Genomic DNA, 26,735 nt, shown 5'->3' with positions numbered 1-26,735 from the left:
GCAATAATAATCTTCAACTGCCAAATCCAAGATGGTCATCTGTCAGCCATTTTTATTTTCCTATTTGGTCACAAAATCAAAAGGGCATAACTAGGGACCAAAAGGAAACTACGAAAGAAACAGTGATTTGATCAGTTCCAAAATCAAACGAGCACAATTTAGGATCAATAGGAACTTACATGTGAACTTTTAGAATGATCCAGCCAGTATATCTAAAAGAATAGCAATAATGAATTTTCATTGTCAAAATTCTGCCTGTAAGCCATTTTGTTTTTCTAATCAATTCCAAAATAAAACGGGCACAAGAGATCAAGAGGAATCTACAAATGAAATTCAAGAAAGACACATACAATACTTCTTAAGAAATGGCAATTACAAAAATTGCTTACGGATGGACAGACAACGGATGAAGGGCAATTTGAAAAGCCAATCGTCTGATGATGGTATGCTAATAAAATAAGTAGGTCTAAATCTAGATAAATTCAGCCTTCAGTTATTCATCAAAGAGCTTGTTGAATTTCATGTAGGTCTTATAAATGGCATTCATGTATAGAAATCTTGAAAAAAATTTCTACTTTCAACTCTTTCCCTCGAAAATGATTTTTTCTGTTGACACATAGAACTACTATTTTCTGACTAATGATCCATGGAAAAATCAAAGTCAAACAAGAATAAAAACATGGTAAAATTTTATTTTATAATTTTCATATAAATATTTCTAAAATTGGATTTCATTATGTTATAACTCATCTTTATTATTAGCAGTTGGTGCATTGAGAATATATTTGAGGAATTCATCTTCAGTTCGTTCACCATTGTACTCTATCAGGAAATCCCCCTTTACATACAGCTTAAAGGTAGGGAAGCCCTCTATTTTTCCTTTCTCACAAGTGTCTGAAAATAGAAAATAAAACACATGTTCAAATGACATTCCATCTGTCAAAGTGATTAAAGGCAAAATGCTGTGAATCTTTTGAGCACTTAAATTCTTTGACCAAGAACTCAAACATTAAGTATATTGTCATGATTGACATCTATTCTCAGAGAGAGTAAGCATGATCTTAAAAAATTCATACATGAAGGGTTTTTTTTCAGTGATAATTAGAGGTGTGCAGTTTGAAAGTCATCAAGTCCAATTTAAGGAAACTTTGTTACAATCTTAAAAAGTCCAGGAATTTTTACTGTCTCTCAATGTCTCTCAATATTCTGTCCGAGATGCAATACATTCAACCTGAGCATTCAGTTTACCATTGGACGTGTATTTTTGACTCCTGAAAATGTTATCTGACTATTGAGTTTGAAGTGATACATCTTTTCAAATATTTTAATCTCTCACATTTCTGAATGTACTTCTGAAATGATGAAGCCCAAAGGGCAGCTGAATACCTTGGTTCATTATTTTTTTTACCACAGTGACTGTTTCGACTGTGTAAAATTTAAGAACATTAAACAAATTCTATGACCAAAGAATACTCCTAATGGATACTAAAATTACTGACATATCACGTCAGATTAATTAATTTTCCCAAATGATGCAACGTAAACTTGATTATATAATTAACACTCATTCACGTTGCTACCTATTTGTTCTTAGCTCTTACCATGAGCTACGGTGCAATCAACCGCAACAAAGCCACGAGACTTTTCCATTTTTTCTAACTTGTCAGCTGCTGCCTGGAATGCTGGCTTAGCCTTTTTACAGTGGCCACACCAAGGAGCATAAAACATTACTAGAGCTGAATCCATTTTGGCCATTTCTGATGCGAAATTGTCATCTGTAAGATGTTTCACTCCACTTGGGACATCGCTCCAGGATTCTTCTTTGGCTGGAGGTGTTGGTTCCTTTGAACTTGGACTAAAACATACATACATTGCCATGAATTTACATCCAATATTGGAGAAAGCAAGACAGAATTAACTTGAGTAAAATGTTCCTCTTCAAATGATGTAGCAGTTATAGTATTTTTATCTACTTTGCTAATAGGTCAAAGGTCATAATAGCAGATACAAACCTTTAATATAAACAAATCCATGAAAAGAATATCAACATTCCAAGTAACATGGTTTCATTATGTCAGAACATTCTACATCAGAAAAGTCTTCATTATATAAGATCTATAACCAGACAAGTATTTCTGTTAATATCGTAAATATTAAATCTGTAAATGGATTTAACAATAACCTATATTTTCTTGTTTCTTGACCATATTCATTTTTCTTGCAATAATTCCAGGGACCAACTGACTTATGTTAGGAGGTGAACTCAATAAAGCTAATGCAGAGCAATGAAATATCACTGGTTGCTGAACATTGATACAAATATCTGGCTTGTTACCACCTATACAGTTATTGCTAAAAATTGGCACACCGTAACTTACTTTTTCATAAAGCTAACAAGATCATTTGTAGTTCTTCCCTTATTGTATTCAAATGCTTCTTGTCCATCTCTACAAGAAGAAAAATAAGCTATTAACATATACTTAAATACATCATAACTGTTGTTAAGATCTGCATTAACATTTCTCTGAAATTTAACTTTGACTGGTTTGAGGTAATTAATTCTGGACCACTACAAAATATCACATTTTGCTGTTATTGTTATCATTATAGTGAATTGAATAATAGATCACATTAAATTAGAAATCAACATTAGTATCAGTGAAAATGATGAATGTTCCCCTAAAGCAACTTTATTGGACAGACATTTTTTAATAAAAGGGTCATAATTCTAAATCTGGTTTACTGCACATTCTCTTAACATGACATAAATGCATAAATCATGTTTCATCATCCTAATTTTAATGCAAGCAAAGCTAAGCTCATGACACAATTTTTTAAACAAAGAGTAATAACACTGTACTGAGAGTAAAGGGCCCAGACTTTGCTCAACTGCACCTTGTTTTTTTATTACTTATGTATACCTCATGTTTCAATAAAAAAATTGAAAAGGCCTATAACTTTGTAATTGAGGGGTCAAGTGTCCTGGATTTGGTACACATCACACTGTCTTAGTATAATCAATGCATATACTAACTGTCATGATCCTTGCCTGAGTGGGCCAAGTTATGCTTTGGACAAGAAATTTACAAAGGACAATAACTCTGTATTTAAGAGGTTTCGGACCCAGACATTAGTACATTACACACTGTCATTGTATGATCGATATATACACCAAATTTCATTATCCTGCCTTAAATGCAGGAAAAGTTATGTTCTGGACAAGATCTTTTACACAAACGGCCTTATTGGCCTTTTTAGCAAAGGGGAATAAGGCTGTAAGTAAGGATTTATGGGCCTTTATATTAATAAACTGCATATTGTCTTTGTATGATTAATGTGTACACCAAATTTCATTATTATATCTTAAATGCAAGGAAGTTATGCTCTGAACAACATATCTTAAACAAAGTGCTATAACTTTGTAATTAAGGGGTCAAGGGCCATGACATCTGTAATTAAGGGGTCAAGGGCCATGAAATTGGTACAATGCATAATGTCTTTGTATGATCAAAGTTTGCACAAAGTTTTGTTATCCTAGTTTAAATGCAAGCAAAGTTATGATCCGGATGGCCAGATAGTCTATATGATCCCCTTAAAATTTTTGGATAGCATAACAACCTATGTGAACACGCCAAACACGATGAGTGAATGAAAGTCACTTCTAGTAAATCCAGAACATTGACAAGCAACAAAATAAGGTTGATAACCTCATATACTGTTGTTATCATGCATCTAAATAAGGGAGATAATCTTATATACTGTTGTTAACTAGCAGCTAAATAAGGGAGATAACATTACATATATACTGTGGTTAACATGCCGCTACTATTGTTAACATGCAGCTAAATTAGGGAGATAACATCAGATTGCTTAAGTCCAAACACAATGTAAATAAAATACTTCATCAACAAGAAAACCAAGCAAGACCTTCCATTAAACTTTATTTCATATTGTCGTTACTTAAAACATACCAGATATAGCATTGGCCTTTGATTTGTTTCATTTTAATCAACTTTTTTGTAACATGGAAAATGATTAACCAACTTTACTCCACTAAAGAATTCCAATTACCTTTGCTTCATACTTTCACAAAATACTTTTCATTATAAAAGAACATTTATTGACCTTAACCTTTGACTTAACAATAGCCAATACACCTTATTGTGTTTTTAATTTTTTGCCAACTTCAATATCTTTAAAATTTCATGGTAACAAATCTGCAACATTGACTTTCAACCCAATCATCAGTTGGTAGCTATATTGTTCTTCATATCTATAAACACAATGTATATTGCTTACAGAAGTCTAACAGGAAAGTGCATGCACAATATGTACTTCCTTTCCTGATCAAGGGTGATGAATTTGAGATTTTTCATTTTAAACGAACATTCTAGACAAATTAGAATTATAATAGGTAACATCATTTAAAAAGAAGCACACTTACATGATGTAAAAAGATTGATATATGGGAAGGAATGAGTGATGAAAGAAGAAAAGATTATATTACTACAAGCAAGCAAAGGGAGATGTAGTCGTGAAAATGAGAGATATATGCAAAGTTAGAAGACTAGATAAGATTAGTGAAGAAAAAAATCTCCACAAGCATGCAAAGGGAGGCACTGACCAAAATAAAGTGTATGAGAATATAGGAAGTGAAAACTGATTAGGAAAGCCTATCTACAATCATACCTAAAGACACAATGAAGAAAAGAAAGGATATATGTGAACAGGCTAGACAGAAAGCATAAACACATCCAAATTACAGATATCAAGTACAAACAACATCACTTACTTGAAATATTTTACTGAAGCAAACAAAACAACATATTCAGATTCATCATCAAAAATTACATTTTTTTTGTATCATGAATTCAAAATTACCATTTTTTAACAAATAAAAAGAAGATAATTTCCCTTTCTAAAATTTTTAAATGCTGCTGAGCAAATACCCATATTGCAGTGTAATCACATCACAAATATTTGTGACATTGTTAAGGTTACCAAAAAAAGTATACGTGTATTCAAACAAATATTCTGATGATATGATTCTTATAACAATTCACAAAACACGACCATTTAATTTTTATAGATTAATATATAACAGCCTTCTAAATGCCCTATATAACAAACAGCATCTAAAATCAAGGGTCAATTCTTATATATCGAACATCGTGCTAGGAAAGTATTGTATTCAGTTTATTGATAATCAGACAATTACTTACATGTAGGGTATCCCTTCACCCCAAACCTGGAGGCAAGATTTGGCTCTAATGTAGCATCAACTGCTGCTAAAACTCCATTAACCTGTTAACAAAGGAAATGTGACCTTACTGTAAATTACAATGGTTTTAACTGGAGCTCCATACGTCTCTGAAACAACGTTTATGTAGATCAATAAACTTGGAAGGAACCCTTTTTAATTACATAACAACAATACAACATTTTACTGAAATCCTTTTTAAGATAAAATATCATCTATCATTCATCAATTCTGTTTTCAAATATTGCAGTTGTAGTCCTTCGTAATTACTTTCAAATAAGAGATGAAACCACAAATAAAACTGGCTATTCCAGTAAAACATCTACTTGACCCCAGGATTCCCAAAATAAATCCCTTCTATCCCTGGTTCTGTGTCCTGCTGTTTACTTCTCAGCAAATTATCAAATTTTACAGATGGTATCTCTAAACAAAACCTGGAGTTCTGGGATAGGGTTCCATCTTAACTTACCTCTTGGTCGTTAAGAATAGTAGCTGCCTCTCCATAGGCTGGTTTCATTGCTTTACAATGTCCACACCCTGAAAACCAACATCAGTTCCTTAACTGCATGTACATGTATGCAGGATGTAGTCATGTTTCATCATTCAAACAAGCAATATTAATCAGTATATTTTATGTGACATATACAGCAATTTAACATTGATTTGGTATGTTATATATTCATGTCACTGTTAGAATTGTGAACCTGTGGGGCAACATGAAGTAACAAATTAACACTAGTGTTGACTTGGCAAAATTCCATCTATGTATGGACAAGCTGGATTCCCCGTGTCATTGTGTCATCATCACAGGGTACATAGTTCTTAGCATTTGTCCTTCAGGGGTTCTTATTCTTTAGTTACAAAGATTATAAGGTTGAACCTGACACATCATTTTGTCTTTAACAGTCTATAAAGGCTGTGACAAGGATTTCCTGTTCCAATGATTTCCTCTTAACAAAGTTTTAACTGTACTTACATGGAGCATAAAACATGACAAGTACAGAGTTGTGTTCCTGGAGGAAGCTATCAAAGCTGTCAGTGGTAAGGAATCGTAAATTTTCCATGCCGACCACCTCTGCCCACTGTTGGGCAGGGGTCTCTACAGCAGGAGCTGGAGGTGAGGCCCCAGGATTCTGTGGGTCACTCATAAAGTTCACAAAGTCAGCCTCCTACAAAAACAACACAGTGTATGATTAATTCAAAGATATCAACCTCAGAGTTACTGATAAGAGATCCCAAAGAAATCTGGGTGTAACTATTGTATAACTGTTGCTGGTTTTATAAAAACATGGTCATTTTGTTTCTTCTCTCCTCTTTCCTCTCAATTGTTCTTAATTGGTTCATGTGTTTTTGAATTATATTACAAAACCATTCTACAAGAAACCCTTGTGTAGAATTGAAATGTATTTTCAGAAATACGTCAAGTGTACAATCTACAATGGACACTTCGCAATCATCAACTTCTTCAAATCAGTCACACAAATGAGTATGCAGAACTGACGACCAAGTGAAACCCACATATGATATATGGAAATTGTCCATCCAGTACTTTCTGAGAAATAATGATAGTAACCTTTAAGTTTCAAAATCCAAGATGGCCATTTTATTATTCTGATCTGTCCACAAACTTACGGTAAGCATAACTGAGAAAAAATAGAAACAAAATATTCAAGAATGATCCATCAAGCACTTCTTAAGAAAGAACAATTACAAGAATTAGACAAACAGGGGGCGATTTGAACTGCTTGTCATCAAATGTATGGAAGCTCATGAAAAATATTAAGCAAATAGGAGACATGATGAAGTTCTCCAAATCTCTGCCACACTTGTGACTAGGAGGAGGCATATTGCTCTTCTAAACTCTAAGCTCTACCTTTTATATGGTTCTGAAGAAAGATGCTGTTCTACTCACCTCTCTACCACCCATGTAGTTCTGAGGAGACTTCCCATACTTGAAGTATTTAAATGTTGGATAACCCGTCACTTCATGAGCTGTACAGGATGTGGAGTGCACAGTACAGTCAATAGCAGCAAACAGGACCTACATAAAAACATATCACTGTAATGATACCCCTTCTTTCAAACTTAATGATAATCTGTTGAAATATTTCCACCAATGAGAAAGCTAGGATTGGTAGTAACAGCTAGTTACTGCACTGTGTTATTTTTAGTCTAAAAATATGCACAACCATTAAAAATTGCTCTTTTTAATGTTGAGTTGAAGTCAATTTGATAAAGTGAAAGAAAAAATGCAACTCCAAATTGACAAACAAATGTAAAATACAGTCTTGACTTTATACAAAGCACAATCAGTTCCTTGGTATTTCCAAAATTTAATTATCCATGGTTAATACAAAATAATAGACTAATTGAAATTTCGGTTTTAACTCTATATACTGTGCTAATTGTTTTTCTTACACTTGACAGATTATTAATGTAAAAATATGATATAATAAATTACTTACAGTAACATTTACTAACACAAGGACAGTGAAATTCTCACCTTGGAATCATCTTTAAGTTTGGCAGCTGCCTGTGTAAATTCAGGCTTAGCCTTTTTACAATGTCCACACCCTACAAAATTGATATCATAAAAATAGAAATATTCAAAAGAACATTTCTGAACAGGATGTAAGCCTGCTTTTCTGAAAGCAAATCACGAGAGATCCAACATCATTCCATTAAAACAGGCAGATTGGAATTTTTATAGAGATAAACATAGAAACCAGATTATTTTGGTAAGATTTCTAAATAACCAGACAGCTAAAATTCCATATGGCTGAATCATTTAAATTTGCTTAATTTATCTAAGAATTTCTTAACGTTCAATCATAGCAATGTTTGGATAGGAGAGTTTAAAGAAAGGTTTTACCACATGTTACAGTTATATTATTCACAACACATTGTGTAATCATTATCAAAGCAAGTGGAAATTATAAGGCCAACATACATGGTGCATAAAACATGACAAGGCCATGCTTCTTTTTCTTCAGAGTAGATTTAAAATTTTCATCAGTAAGGTGAGACACTTCACTCTCCGTTTCATCCCATTTAGGCTCTGGAGGTGGAGGTGGAGGGGGCTCCTTTGGACTGAAAACAAAGTGTACACACAATATAAAAGGATTTAAAGGATGGTTCATGAGGGAAAAACAAACTCGTCAAGTACAACTACCTACACTCATCAGATCGAGATTCCATAGGAACAAAACTACAAGTATATCACAAAATACAATAATACTGACACTGAGGGATCAGGGAGACAGAGACTTTGTAGAGGATTGGAAGAGAGGTACATTGTGTTATATTGAATATGTACCCATACTTAGTATATTAAATTTGCAGGACTAACGCTTTGTGGTTGACCTAGTCAATAACAAGATCGAAATTTACATTAGGCTGTTAAAGGTATTTGTATTGGTATTTTAAATTATACCACATATTTTCTGGTGATCACAATAGTTTATCTTTTATAACTGGTATAAGATATCAATTTGTCGTTGAACCATATAGTTGAAGTGCCAAAATGCAAACTACAACAATGCAGTTTATTATTTCTGTATCAATGATATAGAAAATTCAACTGTTTCGAATTAAATCTCAGAACAAACAAATCTGGTAGTACTTAAAAAGTCCCAGGACAACTATTTTTCCTGTTAAGAATTGAAAAGCAAATTCTCATCATGATTACACCAATAGTGGCTTTGATAAATCCATTTTGCCTTGTAAGGTAACAAAGTCAGCTGGAATGACTTCTTTAATCAAAAGACTGGTACAAATTCAGACAGGGAAACATTCTTGTGTATCGGAAGTTATCCTGTTAAATCAATATGTTTGTGACGGTGGGTTCAGGACTACACTACAGATATGTTATAACTATATAGGTATGTAGACGTGTTACTTACTCTTTCATAAATTCTACTATTTTTTCTTCTGTTCTTTCATTTACATCAAATGCAAATTCCCCATCCCTGAAAAAAAGAAACATAACATAACTGTTTGTAATTTAATCAATTATTAAATATATTCTTCATGAATAATTGATAACCAATGGTTTCTGAACAGACAATATATGGTTAAACAAAGTGAGGGTCACTTCAGGTAACAAGAGGCCAAAGGGCCTTACCGAGTAGTAATAGTTTGTGTGTTGAAGAGTTAATACATAGAAAATGACATTTTTAGAGTGTAATTTCTTTTTATTCAAACATGGGTAGAGTAGAAGTCTTAGCATGGATGGCAGTTAATGTTATGCACATCATGTATTTGCATCACATGTACATTGTAGTTCAAGTTATCTTACTTCGTTAGCTAGATTATTTCTATGGCATGCTAAAAGAAAAATGACCACATTGCAACTCAGGTAAGAGTTATGGTCCTTGGGTCTCTAGTTATATATTAACTGGTCATAAAGAAACAATGTACTTACTTGAAATATTTAACTTCATGTCAGGAAATGCATCGCAGGTAATTGGTAAAAATAAGACAACAAGAGTTATTTTCACATTTATGCAATAATATGAATGTCATATGTGATTCACACTCCAACAGAAATTTACTTACATATATAACATTCTTAATTACATTGTAATGTTGATACCTTATCACAATAAAAGATTTTGTGGTCACATACCCAAAATGATTAATATGTGAATGTATGTTTACAGATATGACATAAATTTACATGCACCATTAATTTTATGGTACCAATGCATCAACAGCTCTTAGCAATACATTGACCTATATAACATAACAAACCTGCAGGCAATTCAGTTCTAAAAGAACATAATAAAAGTTTGAGATAAAAAGGATATTAATATATTGACAGATTTTACATTTGAAAATATGTTTAATCTACTATACCTGTTGGAAATCCTTTTATGCTAAACTGATCTCCAACTGTTTTCTCTTTTGTAGCATCAACTGCAGCTAAGATACCTTCAATCTGATAAAAAGAAGTAAAAGTTATGTCTAATAATACTGATATTAACAAAACGTAAATTAAATATACATAAAGCTAGAAAATTTACATAATCAGAGTAATTGTTTGAAAATTTGACCACAGAATCCTGAAACAGGACCTCATTTGAGGTGATCTCCTAGGGGGGACCCTGAAACACAAACCCATCCAAGGCATTCTCACAGTTTGTGTACAATTTTAGCAAATCCAAGCATTGATACCAGATGTATCTCAAACTGCGTAAATATCTTAATGGTTTATCCCATAATGAATTCTTTAATTTTGAATATTTGTAAATAAGCTATTTCCATCCAATAGAGTGGCTAATATACCAAGTATTAGTGTCTAAATGCTGCAAAGCATTAAAAACTATTTTAATGGTTACTAAGTTTTTAATTATTCAATTAACAAAGTTTAAAAAATATTATTTCTAATCCATGGAAGTATGTAAGCAGAATATGGAACAGAAATTAAGATAATATACATTTAGCGTGGACATTGTATTTATCCTGCAAATGCATTTCCATTGTCCTAATACACCTACCACCTATATTTTTGCTGCACTCAGCAGTGACAGAAAGTAGCTGTATTTTAGCATGTGCATTAACTCAACAGAATTACTTTCTGATTTGCTTTGATGTTTCATTCACTAATACTAATAATTGTTTAGATAAGTGATTTTCATATTCATAAAACTTATTTTCATATCTACTGTAGTGTAAAACTATATTTTGGTGTGAGTCATTATTCAACATAACCTCTACCTCAGGGAAACAAAGATTAGATAGACCTAACAAACTGTTGAAATTTCAATAGTCTGAATTTTCAATCAGTGTTGCAGGATAAATAGTATACATGGTCTGTGTCTTAAAACATAAGCTATATTTTGGCTCTGGACAGAAAAGCAAAAGTGGCTCACTAAAGCCTCGCAACTTATGTCTTTTTTCATCCTCTTCAAAATACAGCTGATATGTTAAGATACTGACCATGTATTCTCATGTTTATCACTTACATTTTCCTCCTTTAGTGTTTCAGCTGCCTTTGCATAATCTGGTTTCATTTGTTTACAGTGGCCACACCCTGAAATAAAAAAAACAGTGATTAACATCCAAACATGCCATCACTTCCGGATACAAGATCATTCATGAGGAGAACTTGAGAATACAGATCTCATACTACATATCAAACTCCCTTCCCTTCTCCCATCATTTCTTTGAACAAGTAAACTAAACACAGATTTTGTATGGTGTCCTTGTATTTTGGCACCTCAGCACTATCCAGTCAATAAATGTTTTTTCACTATCTTAACTCAGTGCTTAATACTGTGAAAAATTTTGGCTTGGTAAGTTATGTACTGAGTATAAGATATGATAATGTCACAACCATTAAGAAATTTAAGTGTGGCACTCCAATGATTACTCTATCACTTTCATTATATGAGTGACTACGCAGTTCAAAGCATATTAAAGCTGACATATGCAATATGCTTTAATATTTTTCAGCAATGGAAACATTGAACTTTGAATCAAAATATGTTATCCGAAGCAAACACTTTCTGAAAGGATGTAATGTATTAAGTCCAGGTTTGCTGGGCTTAAGGAAATTAAAGTTATGACAAAGAATACAACTTTCTCTAAATATATGTGTTACTTATGGTAACAGTGAGTTTGGCTTTCAAACGTCAAAAAATCAATTTCAAAAAGGAACATTTATTCAAAGAGAACTAGGTTTTCAGGAGCTGAAACTATCACTGTACACAGAATCAAGCTTTCTTCTTAACTTACTGATTTTTATAGGTAACTTTGAACTGTAACCATCACACAGGATATGCCATTCTAGGCAAAAGTAAGGAGGTACGGTATTAATTAGCGTTATTCAGAAAACAAGATGACTGACTAATTGACTGATTTTTGATATGATACCATAGTCCTAACCATTCACCATAGTCCTACCCATGCATCATAGTCCTACCCATTCACCATAGTCGTAAACAGACACCAATGTCTTAATCTTATACCTAAACAAATACCATAGTCCTACCCATTCACCATAGTCCTACCAATTCACCATAGTCCTACCCATTCACCATAGTCCTACCCATTCACCATAGTCCTACCAATTCACCATAGTCCTACCCATTCACCATAGTCAAACACACCAATGTCTTATACCTAAACAAATACCATAGTCCTTTCAATCTTACACCTAAACAAATGCCTCATTCACCATAGTCATACCCATTCACCATAGTCATACCAATTCACCATAGTCCTAAACAAACACCCTAGTCTTAATCTTACACCTAAACAAACACCTTAGTCTAAACCATAGGCCATAGTCCTAAACAAACACCCTAGTCTTAATCTTACACCTAAACAAACACCTTAGTCTAAACCATAGGCCATAGTCCTTAACAAACACCCTAGTCTTAATCTTACACCTAAACAAATGCCTCAGTCTTAATCATACCCCATAGTCCTAAACAAACACCCTAGTCTTAATCTTACACCTAAACAAATGCCTCAGTCTTAACCATACCCCATAGTCCTAAACAAACACCCTAGTCTTAATCTTACACCTAAACAAACACCTTAGTCTTAACCATACCCCATTGTCCTAAACAAACACCCTAGTCTTAATCTTACACCTAAACAAACACCTTAGTCTAAACCATAGGCCATAGTCCTTAGTCTTAATCTTACACCTACACCCTAGTCTAAACCATAGGCCATAGTCCTAAACAAACACCCTAAATCTTACACCTAAACAAACCCTTAGTCTTAACATAGGCCATAGTAAACAAACACCTTAGTCTAAACCATAGGCCATAGTCCTAAACAAACACCCTAGTCTTAATCTTACACCTAAACAAATGCCTCAGTCTTAACCATACCCCATAGTCCTAAACAAACACCCTAGTCTTAATCTTACACCTAAACAAATGCCTCAGTCTTAATCATACCCCATAGTCCTCAACAAACACTAAGTCTAAATCATGCACCATAGTCCTAACCATTAGATAATAGTCACTGACTATAGTTTGACAGTTTAATCAGTAAATACAGTAGAACAATGTGTGTGTCATTGTTAGTTTCACTGTTTTGCCTTATATGATATGATTTCTGGTAAACTCTGTTTGTTGATTAATGAAATACTTTGCACAAACAAAACGACTGTATAGAAAATAAATCAACATACATGGTGCATAAAACATGACAAGTACAGAGGGGTGTGTCTTTATGTACTCCTGGAAATTACTGTCGGTCAAATGGACAACTTCTGAAGGCTCATCTGCCCACTCTGCCTCTTTTGGCTTCTCTGATGGAGGTCCAGGACTGAAAAATTCATCAAATAAGTAAGGTGAGGTATACTTTTTATTTATTTTAATTATCTATATCAAAGTCTTAATAGAAATTGAAAAAATGGATAATTATCCCATAATAAAGGAAAACAATATGTTTTTTAAAAGTAATTTTGCTGTAAAAAAGACCAGATTTGATATCAAAACTGACTGGTTTTTTTTCAATTACCAAAATACATGAAATATTTGGGACACAGTGGTTCATCATATGATGCATTTCTATGATAATTATGCAATATGTATATATCTATTGTTTTATAAGGTAGTAAACTAAACAAAATGTGTAATTCCTTACAGTTGTCAAAATCTAGATCAGTAGTATATATATAGGTATGTATCTATATGTTTCCCTAGTAATCAAGTTGATGTGGCTACATATGTGTTTTATGTGTTTATTGTGGTGTATTTCTTTATATCAATAAAGAAAAAAGTAATTTAATTGAATTTTATCCTATAAAATCTGAAGGGATGGACTACCTTAAATGTACTTATAAGGAAAATGTTTTGCTAAAACTTTCCAACACTAAGTGTACTTTCAGTCTATCATACCCTGTCATGTTCATTTGTGGACAGGATATAAAGAACCTCCAATGTTAGTGCTAATGGAAACATCACTTAATAGGCTATCTTTTGTGATAAATTACATTTTTTGAAGAACATAATAAATAAGCAGAAAACATAATGCTTATGTAAGAAAAGACTTGCAAATTAATTTTTGAATACACTGTTTTTTCAAATCTGACATCTCTGACAACTGTCTTTGTTTTTACTGGTTAACTGGTAAAAAACAAAAAACAATATTTTGCCAAACCATTTTCATTCTGACAATATGACATTTCCCTTTAACTTACAGGTAACTCAGAACACTCTGATGGGACTAAGATGTATATACTGCAATCACCATTAAAAAAATCTGTTTCATTTTTCACTCTAACAGGCACAATTTCACTATTTTACATTGTTAAGATTTTTTAATCATCTAAAATGTACATGGAATCACATTAAAAAATTCTCTTCATTAATTACCAATAAAAATCCCATGCCCATCAATAAATCTACTTATCAGGACAACCGGACAAGTTCATTTGCTGTGCTCTACACAATTTAATACAAGATACAATACTTACTTTTTCAACCATGAAATTATGCCTTCTTTATTGTTTTCACCTCCATATAGATAAAGTTTTTTGCCTTTCCTGCAAACAAAACAAAGCAAAGGTAGATGTAATGCAACTGTGTAATGTTTGATGAACAGTCAATGTCCCAGAAATCCTTTCTCTAGACTGAACAAGTTATAAAATGAAGACCATAGTGTTATTACAGCATACAAGGAGTCCAATACTACAATGTAGATTCTAAAATTACCACCTACACTGAACCTAAACGTACATTATACATTGAACCTTATTTTCACAATATGTATCTATAAAAAAAGACAACATCAAAAACATACTCAAAATAATAGATGGTTGGAAATCCTGTGATATTGTAGTCCATCCTGAGCTGCATCTGTTGTGGTTTGTCTACATCCACACCCACCAACACCTGCAGCATAGCGAAAGTGATCAAATAACTTAGAATTTCACATAGGTTGATAGAGGAAAAATACCTTTGAGTTAAAAAAATGTTAGCATTCTATAGCCTTTTACACTTCTCCAAACAACATTAAAGTGATAGGTTACATAAAGACCAACTTCTTTATGAATATAGTTGATAAACTATATTGATTCAAGATTCTGAATATCTGGTATCACATCTATAAAGCACATCTGAACTTACAGCTTTTCCCTTCATCTCTGTAGCTGCAGCAGAAAAGTCTGGTTTTAATCTCTTACAGAATCCACACCCTGCACAACAAAAGCTCAACATTTAAAACAAAATTTTAAAGTATTCACTGTAGATAATGTTCTTGTTATTCAACAGGACTTCTTATAAGCACATTAACTTTTATATATAATATAACATGGAAAGTAATGCTTACATTCAGTAGCATTTAATATCTAACAGTTAAATCATAAAGATATATTTCTTGTTTTACACATACAGTCAAATGTAAAGTAACAGTAGCATCCCCTGGGTCTTACAACTTACATGGAGCATAAAACATCACCAACATTGGACCCTTTTCTTTTTTGAGTAGCTTGTTAAAACTCTGAAAAGGAACACAATCAATTATCAAACTTTATCCTCCAATATAAAAAAGATGTTTCAGAGCTTATTTCATGACACAGTACTTTGTTGTCTGAACTTAAGGTCTATTGGCGTATCCAGAGCCATGATAAGAGGGTTGGCAGTGTGCCAAGGTCATGCACAGGGTCAGATGTGGTTAAAAGTCAGAATCAAAAGTAGGTCAAAGTTCAGCACTGTGTTGGATGTAAGCTAATCAAAGTCAGAAGTGGGTCAAGGTAAGAGGTAAGAGCTTGGCAAAGGTCAACAGGTCAAAAGGTAGGTCAAAGTCCAGGGATTCAAAGGTAGATTAGCAGATTTTGCCAAATATAATTGTAAATGTTTTCAGATATAAATAAAAACAACTTGCCACACACACACACACACATATATATACTTCCTTCATTTCCACTCTCTATGTACATGATATCTATCAAATGTTTGTGCATTCTCAATAAGTAACATTTCACCATGAAAAAAAACATGGTCTATTTGTCAGGAAGAAATGTGATACTAAGCAGAATGTGACAGTAACAGCTGACATGTTTTCTTCGGACGTCTAAATCTGGGATTTAATTTTCTGATGTGCCAAACACACTTGTTTCTAACAGAAATTGTTTGAAGACAAGAAATTTGCAATTCGATTTGTTTTCCCCTTAAGAATAGTGATTTTCCTTAACTTTTGTTTATTCATTCTTTGAAATATCTGATATACTATCATAATTTGTCGTGTACAATCACATGTCATATTCATAATTTACACATGGGCAAATTATGGTGACATCTGCTGATGTTCTGCTATTCGTCCATCACTGTATAGGCTTTATAATGTCTTCATTGCAAAGTTGATATATATATATATATACAGTGCAACTTCGATAAAATGTGTTCTGAAGATGACTACTCGAGCACTGCCGACAAAAATGGCCAACAGTGTATGAACTGTTCACCTTTTAAATACTATGTTTAATTGGCTGTTATAACATCTATGTAGTTTCTTGTAAATTTAAAGATGGCGACATTCATAATGACGACATTGACATGCTGCACTTTGGCATTCCATGGGCCATTGTAAAAGAACCAAAACAAACACAATCTAACGTAAATTACCGTTCATGGCTGATTAATTTCTGAAATGTCTTTTGCAAAACAATCTTTTTTGTTTTGAATTTGACCATGGTATGCAAACTAAAGACTCATTTTCAAGAAATTTCAGCAGCCTGCCCACTCAAACATTGGTTATATTGTGACAAGTTCATAGTGATATAAAGGGTTTTAACCCCATGTTAAAGCTTGGAATGCGCTAGCAAATTAAAAGAAAAATAACAAATGCACTAGACATGATTGGACAAAGTTGGACCTTACAGATACATGGATCAATCTGTTGTTTGGATGTCGCAAGTTTGAAAAGTTGGCCAGTGAAAATGTTTACATAATGCATCCAGGTGTGACATATGACCCTTCAGGCATGATTCCATAATTCCTGCCCGCACTTAACTGTGATTTAGCTATATTTTTTGTGATAGTCACCAAAATGAAGTGATATTAAGCATTCCCCACATGAAAGTAAATGACATTATCAGCAGTTGGATTGCAAAGAATATAAAGGGAAAAATTGTTTTTTCAAGAAAATGTTATATTAGCCAGAAAGTTACATTAACATATGTGACATTAAGTGGGTTTCATGGCATAATGAAAAACAATTCCAAAATTTGTTTTGATGCATGTCAGAAAGACTTTTGCTATTCAGTTCCTTTCCTGAAATCCCTTCCCCTGTCTCTCCATTTTTTTTTGTCCATAAAGTTATATATAACCTGTGGTGTATCAGGATGGACAACATCTCCTGCATCCGGCTCCTCCTCCCAAGGTATGTCTCCTGTTGGGTCCAACAGGAAGTTTACCATTGACTGAAAGTAAATTTCATTAATTTATGACGTAACAAGGATCTTGGCAACTTTTTAATAAAAACATCTTCAATTTTAATTACAAAAACACAACTACAATAGAAAAATATTTCATTTGGCATGTGTTGTTACCTTTGATATATTTGGAAAAAAAATTGAATTCTAGTGGCTATCTACAAACTGATGTATTTGTCTTAAAATTAGAAAAAAAAATCAATAGGATATTAGTTCAATTTATCAGCTCTTCTACACTGATGATTTCTAGAAACAAACTCCATTTTGACATGCATCAACAAAAGATTTTACCATGTATCTGATCAATAATTTAATGCACAACTCCAAAGTAAGTCTTTGGCATATATCTATTATCCATATTAAAAAAAACTTCAACATCATTAAAAAATTACATTTATTCAAAATTATCTTTTTCTCAGGTACGCGGTCATATTTGCATTATTGCTTACAGATTCTGCAATAAACATATTTAGAAAGGATAACTAATTACCATTTGAATTATTCAAAATCTGGTATGTAATTGTTCAAATACTAAAAAAATAGAAACTGATATTGAACTCAGAAATGCTTTTAAATCAAGTTGTCAAAAAACTCATACAAACCTTCTTCACCATTTTTCTGTCATATTCTTTGTTGAAACTGCCATCTCTGAAGTGTTAAATGAACATTCAGAGTCATGCTACACATGTTGGTATATCTCAATCAATATTTGACAATATAAATCAATGCAGCAGCTACCAAGACTTTCACAAAATATTCCATTTACTTTAGTTTTTTTAAAGTATGACTATGTAAAGCAGATGTTTTTAATTAATCTGAGAAATATTCATAAGTGTTAGTAACAATATCTTCAAGAAATAGAATTTTGAGGTATAGGAAATTAATTAGTATACAGTGCTATTTACAGGTACTCTGATTGTAGATATATCACATCACTGGTCTTCAAAGCTAAGGCCATATCAGACTTACTTAAAGTGTTTCAGTTCCATAGGACTTGGGGATGCTTTCTGATTCTTACACAATTTCTTGCTTTCACTGAAAAATAAGATATCAATTTTTTGGTACTACAAACATACAACCCTCCTCTCTATTTTGAAACCAACAGTATATTTGATTCAAATCTTCAAACTCCCACTCAGATTGAACAGTAATGTTCATCAACACTGAAAGAGGTAAAGTCATAAGGGTTACTCTTAATTATTAAAACAAAATATAAACTTTGCTAAAAAAACTCCAGGAAATTTGTAATTTTTCAGAATCTGGGTATTCAAATATCTTTGAATATTAGATAATAATGTAAATTAATAAGGAAACTATTTAAGTATAACCTATCAAGTGTAGACCAGAGAGGGAGTTTACAGGAAACATTAATTACATCCTGTGTAATACAACATGTTATATCAGACTAACAATTTTTTACCTACCTGCAGTCCACAAGAGCCAGAGTAGCCTTCCCCTTCATTTCCGTGGCAACATCATTGAACAAGGACATGGAGTTCGATATTGCTTTTTCTGCAAATACAAATTCAAAACTGTATACATGCAGAAAAGAAATTGAATGGATAAGATTGAAATTCAAATTGGTTATCTCAAAAATATTTGTTCTGCAGAATTATTCCTTTTCAATTTTAAGATAACAGATGAGAAATATAGCTTAAACCCATGTATACAAGCAGTCACCTAGGATCAAATATTTCATACTATATTTCATAAACAAAAAAATATACAAATTGCAGATCCTCAATATAGATGCATTACCACATAATACATAACTCAATGAATCTCTAATCATGTAGCCTATTTGTAAATGTGGCAAAACATTATCTCAATATATCATACATTGCTATATTTCCTAGAACTGAATTCTTGCTGCAAGCTTGAGGATGCAAAAACTAAGTTATCAAACAGAAGAAAAATACTACTTTACAAGATTTACAAAATATATTTACCTGATTTTGCAAATATAATTAAGAGGTTAGTCTTGGTACGAACAAGTTTTTTTAATTCTTTGAGGTCATCAATTTCCATAATGAGTCCTTTTGAATTCTGCTTGGCACCATCATGGGTGGGTACAAGAATCTGGAATGATAAGACAACACCATTGAACCAACACATCAATTCAAAGGAAGAGTTACATACTGGTAACTCTAACCAAACATTATGTCTGAAACTCAAAAATCTCACATTTCAATGGGTATAAATGATTATTTGAACATATTGACTCGGAGGAGATTTATTGAAGGCATTGAGCTTAAGCATTTCCCATGCTGCTGTGGGACTCATATTTTGGTAACACACCACAGGTTTTTTTTTCTGTAGAAGTTCAGGACTGACTACAGTGGACACAAGCTGTCACCAATAGAAAAGGACTTCATTTGTTGCTATATTTATCTCAAGATTATTATTCCTGCAAAATGTATCAGTTCTATATAAAACTTATGAAGAAACTATGAGATGTGACTTACTAGTTAATCTGCTGTAACATAAGTGTCAGGCAACATGTTGAAAAAGCTTAATTTACAATATACTACAAAGTAGAAAGAGTGTGAATTGCTCATGAATCAAACATCACACTTCTGTTTCTGGTAACAGCTGCCAAAGATAATGCCAATTGATTTATGTTATCTAAAAAAATCTTTAAGGTAGTTACCTATGCTTAATCAGAGTTTAAATTGTCGTAAAACATGTATCGTAAATTTAGAAATGTTGTCTTAAACAGTAGAAATTTGTTTGCTCAAAAAACCGAAAATGTATGTCAACCAGAGCTTGTCTATACATACCACACACACATATATATATTAATGGACTGTCTTAAGGTCAGAACCTGTCTATAAATACCACACACATATATCCTAATGGACTGTCTTCAGGTCAGAACCTGTCTATAAATACCACATATATATATATATTAATGGACTGTCTTAAGATCTCAGTTAAATAAGTTCTTTGAATTACAAATGACTTGTTTGTACAATATATCAATCATGAGTCCATCAATTTTATTGACATTAAATGTCAAGTAATTGGCAAAGGCTCCTAACCATTACTGCAATAATCATATACACGTAAACATATCATGTATGGCAAGAAAAATTCAAATTATTTAAGACTGATTTCCATTTTACAGACAATATGTAACCTTTCACCACATTTGTTTTTTTTTTTTAATAAAACTAACACATGAAGAAAATTTCTAACAAGTGTTATTGAACTTCTCCCAGTATAATGGCCTGGGTGAGATCATTATCAGCCAGTGTACAATTTCAAATGCTTTGAATAAAATATTTCCTGTCTGTCAATGAACAACTTCAATTTTTCATTACATCAATACCTTGACCCTTGTTCTAGCCATGTCTGTCTCCAGGCAGGTCATGATTACATTCTGTTACTTCCACTGAAGGCAAAATCTATTGTTCTTTTTTAAAACAAAGCAGTGATTGCAGGTGTAGAAAATCTACACATATATAGTGACATTTGACCAAGTTACCTGAAAAGAACTCACTCACAAAATTTGGTAATCTAAGCCACATGGTATAGTACAGGAGATATATGACGAGACTAAACATCAAGAAAGGGCGATGACTGCACAGGGTGGACACTAGTGAAGTTTTTTATGTTTTAAATGTGTGCATTTCTCTATCAAGTGAACAGATTATTGAAAGAACATTCAATATGAGAGATGACCTGGATAAAGTACATGGTAATTCTCGATAAACAAACGATCATAACATTGAAATTAATCTAAGCAATAATATGAGTAGGAGACCTGTCAAAATAGGTACCATGCCCACTGCTACAGCTGACAAATAAATGCAAATATAGGGTATTATGTTTTTTTGTCATGAAATTGCACCATGGGCTGACTTTTTAAAATGCAAATTTTGGGTATACTTTATCCTTATGAAATTGCACCATGGGTTGACTTTTTAAAATGTAAGTCTAGGCTCAGTTGTAGATGTTTTGTAATAACCATAGCTGTGTGGCAATGGACATTTAGATTGACAAGATAACCCATGATATACATGTACATTGATCAATCACAACACACGTCACCTGTGGGTCATATTTATATATATATACAGGTGTAATAATGGCATTTAACCACTTTGTTCTATTAAAACAAGTAGAGTATGCAAAAGAGGGCTGCTAATCTGATATGTGTCCCAAAAAAAAAAAAAAATGCACACTATCCTTACTTGGTTGGATATTAACTACTGGTACCAATATGCTGGGATTTTATGTCAATACAAACAGATTACCAGATCATGTATATCCTGTTGTAATACTTGGTGCTCATCATATTAACTCTGAATTATCAAACTATACTGGTTATCAGTCTGATCAAAACTTCTTGAAAAAAAGTCCATTTCAGTAAGCTGGTCAATCCTAGAGTAGTTTTTCACATGTTTGCTATATGGTAATTTAAGTAAACATGTCTGACACCAAAGTCAGCCTTGTGTACTCAGGGCTAACACATTCCTGCCTTTCTGATGAGGTTACACAATGTAAATAAATCCCACCTTCAGTTTGGTGATATTCATCCCTCATGATTTTGGATAAATTCACAATACAAAAGTTTTAAAGGTTATGAAAGACTGGAATGCATGATAATTCAATTATTCTCAAAACCAAAAATGGAAACCCCTATAAAGATGAAAATATGTTAATTTATGATATGACTTGAATGTTAAAGTCGATTTAATTACAATGTGTGGTATGTATGGTCTCATTATTAATCATTTTTAGGCTAAATTATTTTCTATATTTCTTGTCTTTACATGTTAATCCATCACTTTTGAACTGATATTTCTTTTTCAAGTTTCTTATCTCTTATGAAGAAAAATACATACATCAGCCTGTATTAACAAGGGGCATTGGATACAGGTTATGCTCCATAAATAGGACAAAATTTAAGTATGAAAAATGTTGTGGTTCTTGTACACCCCAATTCTCCTCATCAAGATCTATCTACCTCTGAAGCATCATGTTGACCTGATTTCTTTTAGTTTTTGCGTTATGCTCCATTCAAAATCATGAAGAACAGACGGATGGACAGAGAGGCAACTATGTGTTCTCCTTTCGAGGAGCATAAGAATGATGAAACATATAACATTCTACAGGCTAATTTATTTGGTCTACCCAACACAACTAAGGAATTACACAACTAAAATAAATTCATATTCAACATGGATGAAATGAGGTCAAAACATAAACAAAACAAAGATTGAAATATAGATAAAAGAAAATTTACACACACTTCTAAAAAGTAAAACATGAAGATCAATTGCTCAGGAAGAGGAAGATCACCTCCTATGTAAATCCTGGTCAATCAAAGTATGCAATTTTTCTTTGTAATGTCACTTTGCCAAGTGAGAATAAGGTTAGCAAGACCACATCTACCATGCATACTAATGAGCATCAAACATTTCCAATCTTATATCACATAAGGATATAGCATATTTACTAATAATGTTGTACTGATAACCATAAACCTTCAAATAACCGTCATCAATCTGCATCTCTTGAAACCCTGTGTCATGAGGTTATCTGTTAGCTGTCATTTGATATTTTATGTATCAAAATCAGCACACTGATAAATGAAAATTTTAAGTATGACTTGTGTATGTATTTAGAGTTTTACTGTCAATTTCAGCCATAAATTATCCTCACTTCTACATGAAATGTAACATATTTTGATGAAGATATATGTCTTGAGGTGAAAAGACTTGGTTATATCAGAGACGTATATAACACACATGTGTTATATACGTCTCTGGTTATATGTACCTTCTTAAGTGTGAGGAATTTCCTGACTTGCTGAGCTTTACTTTTTGGTCTCACCAATGACATTCATGTATTACATATATGCAACCCAGAGGCATCTCTGATGTGCATAATTACAATATTACCGCAATTTACTATGAATAGTTCTAATTATAACTGACGAATAGCAAACTGCCTTTTAAGGCTTCTACCTTCCAGGTATTATGTGACCCCGTTTGTCAGTTGTCATCCGACCCTGACCTAGGAGCTTCAGATATTTAGCCTGTTCGTTTATGGGAACAAACCGGTCCGTCGGCACTTAAATATAATACTTCAGACATCGGACGTGCAAATACTAATACAGACTTCTAAAGATTTTGTCGATGCATTTCAGAAAGCAAATGACAATAAATAAGTTCGCTCTCTTTTCATAAACGAACAAGCAACTTTGATTAGCCTGGTAAACGAAAACGGTTGCGCCAAAGCGGTCAGCAACTGCAACATGGCGACCAAAGGCGCCGGTACTGCGGTAGTGAAAGTGAATAACACCTATGTAACTAAGAATAGTGTATGCATTATCCAAGCATCAACAGTGAACATAACGTTAACGATTCACATATCCGTTTACATTCCAAAGAAATATATTTTTAAGATCAAAGCTGAAAAGATAAATAAAGCTTGAAAACACAACATCAAAGAAGTTCATGGGTGTTGCCCCAACACATTCAGGAGGCATTTCATTGCAAGTTTCTGAGTTTGACATTCATTATTTGCAACATAGCTTTTTGCATTTGATCTATACCCACCAATAACAAAAACGCTTTCCAGAGAAGCGAAGTCACTGCTTTCATATTCGCCATCGCCACTCACTGGCCTACACACACGTGCCACGTAAAAATGAAAACACGTGGTAATTATATTTATCAGATTGCTATGTACCGCACACTCCTGAATAAAAACGGAACGAAACCGATGACGTTTCTGAGAAAATTAGCACCGGCGCGTACACACATGACGAGATAAGACCGCTATCAGTGGGACGGGAAGTATTTGTATCAATTCAAAGATTATCGGAATTAAAATATATTATGTCAGGACCGTAGACTAACCAGGAAGATTACAGGAGGGATTAGATTTGGAGAAAAAAAACCCAGCGAAATCAGGGACGCAGATAATGGATACAAATCACAGTCACCGAAGTTCCCTCACCTCAAAGTTATGATCACGGCACTGACTAGAATTGTTATGTCAATCAATTTTATGAAAAGCTCGTAACAAAAAATATCAAAATTCGTAAACATGATTGTTTCCTTAACATCAAACGTAATGAAGAAAAGTCACAAAAGTTAGTACGATCGATTTGATAATTATTCAGGGTTCTACTAACGTTCATTTTTGGAAAAAAATATGTATCTGTGGAGAAAAATGGTATATAAACAAAGCAAAGCAAGTTAACTCAAACTTATTTGCTCTAAGCAGCTTTAAAAATATATATATACATTTATCACATGCATAGAGACATTCGCTTATCCCTCTAAAATACGTCCCTGGCGAAATGAAAATTATCTTCCAAACCGCCTACATCATAGGCATCGCTATAAATGTTCCTTTCGTTTTAGATAGCACTGATCAATGGTCAATAAATCATATTTTCTAAAAATTGGATAAGTTGATTTAAATGCCGCAATGCTTAGCAACAAGGTATAAAACAAAATATCGTCATAGTTTCTGAAAGCTGTAATCACGATGAGTGCAGATAAGCAGTCGTGAACCGATGTGGTTTGCATTACTGAAATAAATATTTGTTCGTGAAATCTGTATCCACATGACATTTACTCATCTTGTTCATTTATTTAGGGATCATTTATGCATAGATATTTTATACTAAGGAATTAAAATACCAATAAATGATCTGCTTATGTATTGCAATAATGAAGTTCATCGGACAGTTTATCTCTCACTCATGGTATAAAAGCATATGTCCAGTCGCAGTGATAGATAAATGCTACTTGATACATCCTTAATATGACAAATGTATTTTTTATTTTATCATTATTTTTTATTGTTATCATTTCTCGGGATTACATTTAACTAGAGATTAACAAGGTATATTTACATTTTTTTTTAAATTTCTATTTATTTATTCATTTATTTCTTATTTTTTTTGTGAGAACAATGAAATGAAATTTCATGATCACTCAGGCTTTAAGGTCTACGGAACTTCAAACACATACGAACTGGGGACATTAAATATTATTATTCGTTCAAAAAAATCGGGACTACGCCCCGAATCAAGCTTTGACAATGTGTTACTTTGTAATTTCGACAAAATCTCTTTACTGTTACTACCTAAACATACACTTTAGTTCTCATTCTTCCAAGTACATAAGAACGGACCTAAAGGAGGGGGTGTCGCCGTACGACACCATTCATATGCAGCAATGTTTAGTTTAGTTTAAACATATTTTATTGCCAACAAACAAGCAAACGGAACGGGCACAAGTTATTACAACATTATTTAAGCCCTCTCCACACATTATAACAAGTAAAAATTAAGGCAAATAAGAAGATACAAAACATACATATTTCAAGTCCTGACCTAAGGTCGCTCTCCTCGTTCATTCAAAATGAACATTAAATTATTCACTTAAATAAAAATCTATTGCTGGTTTTGATGAAGATGTGTACATTTCTAAATATTTCTACATTAAAGTCAACGGGTAAGTGTTGATCTCCATAAAGGAGGATATTTAGATTAAAATCGATGTTTGTATCCAGTGTGTTTAAGCTTTGAAATAGAATTCGCCGCTGATTACTATAATTTACACAGCTAAAAAAGAAGTGATAAGCATTCTCACATGGATGACCACAACCACACTCTGGGCTTTCTGTGAGATGAGCACGAAATAAATCATGGTTCAATGAACTACATTTATGCCTCAGTTTAGTGTGAACTATATTTAGTTTCCTGTCTCCAAAATTATAATATACAGCAATGTCCCTTATGTTTTTTGTTTAAATAACACCATCCTGATTACTTCCACCCGCCACCCCCACCCTGCGTCTCTTTTGCGGGGCCCATCGTCCCTGCACCCCCGATATTGGTCATATGTCTGATCTACATATTTTGCATAAAGAAATGTAAATCAAACAAAACACGGGAAAAGGTGATATTGGGGTCGGAAACAATGTGTGCCCCCTCTGTCCCGAATTCCTGGATCCGCGCCTGTTTTTTCCCACAGTTGACAATAACGTACACGTGTGCCACTTAAATTTCAGCAGTAACGTGTAATGATAAACTGTTAACAATCA

The 26,735-nt window shown here is 33.0% G+C and overlaps 1 protein-coding gene across 1 annotated transcript; it reads right to left on the bottom strand.

Annotated features, from left to right (window-relative positions):
• Positions 1 to 674: 674 nt before the first annotated feature.
• LOC132556812 (protein disulfide-isomerase A5-like) lies at positions 675 to 24,302 on the bottom strand. Its single transcript, XM_060221258.1, has 25 exons — positions 24,230 to 24,302; positions 19,610 to 19,739; positions 19,085 to 19,172; positions 18,630 to 18,695; positions 18,263 to 18,308; positions 17,556 to 17,648; positions 15,667 to 15,727; positions 15,355 to 15,422; positions 15,029 to 15,120; positions 14,703 to 14,771; positions 13,413 to 13,549; positions 11,227 to 11,294; positions 10,118 to 10,199; positions 9,684 to 9,696; positions 9,163 to 9,228; positions 8,211 to 8,350; positions 7,764 to 7,834; positions 7,173 to 7,301; positions 6,237 to 6,429; positions 5,730 to 5,797; positions 5,223 to 5,304; positions 4,793 to 4,805; positions 2,379 to 2,447; positions 1,602 to 1,855; positions 675 to 894 (listed from the first exon to the last, which is right to left on the bottom strand). The coding sequence occupies exons 1-25, from the start codon at positions 24,281 to 24,283 to the stop codon at positions 740 to 742; spliced, it is 2,307 nt and encodes a 768-aa protein (XP_060077241.1). The 5' UTR covers positions 24,284 to 24,302; the 3' UTR covers positions 675 to 739.
• Positions 24,303 to 26,735: the final 2,433 nt, after the last annotated feature.

This window comes from Ylistrum balloti, unplaced genomic scaffold, assembly GCF_031769215.1.
Source record: "Ylistrum balloti isolate Yb309-2 unplaced genomic scaffold, AGI_CSIRO_Ybal_v1 Utg370590, whole genome shotgun sequence".
Lineage (NCBI taxonomy): Eukaryota > Metazoa > Mollusca > Bivalvia > Pectinida > Pectinidae > Ylistrum > Ylistrum balloti.
The sequence above is the reverse complement of the archived record's forward strand: the minus strand, read 5'-3'. Positions and strand labels throughout refer to the sequence as shown.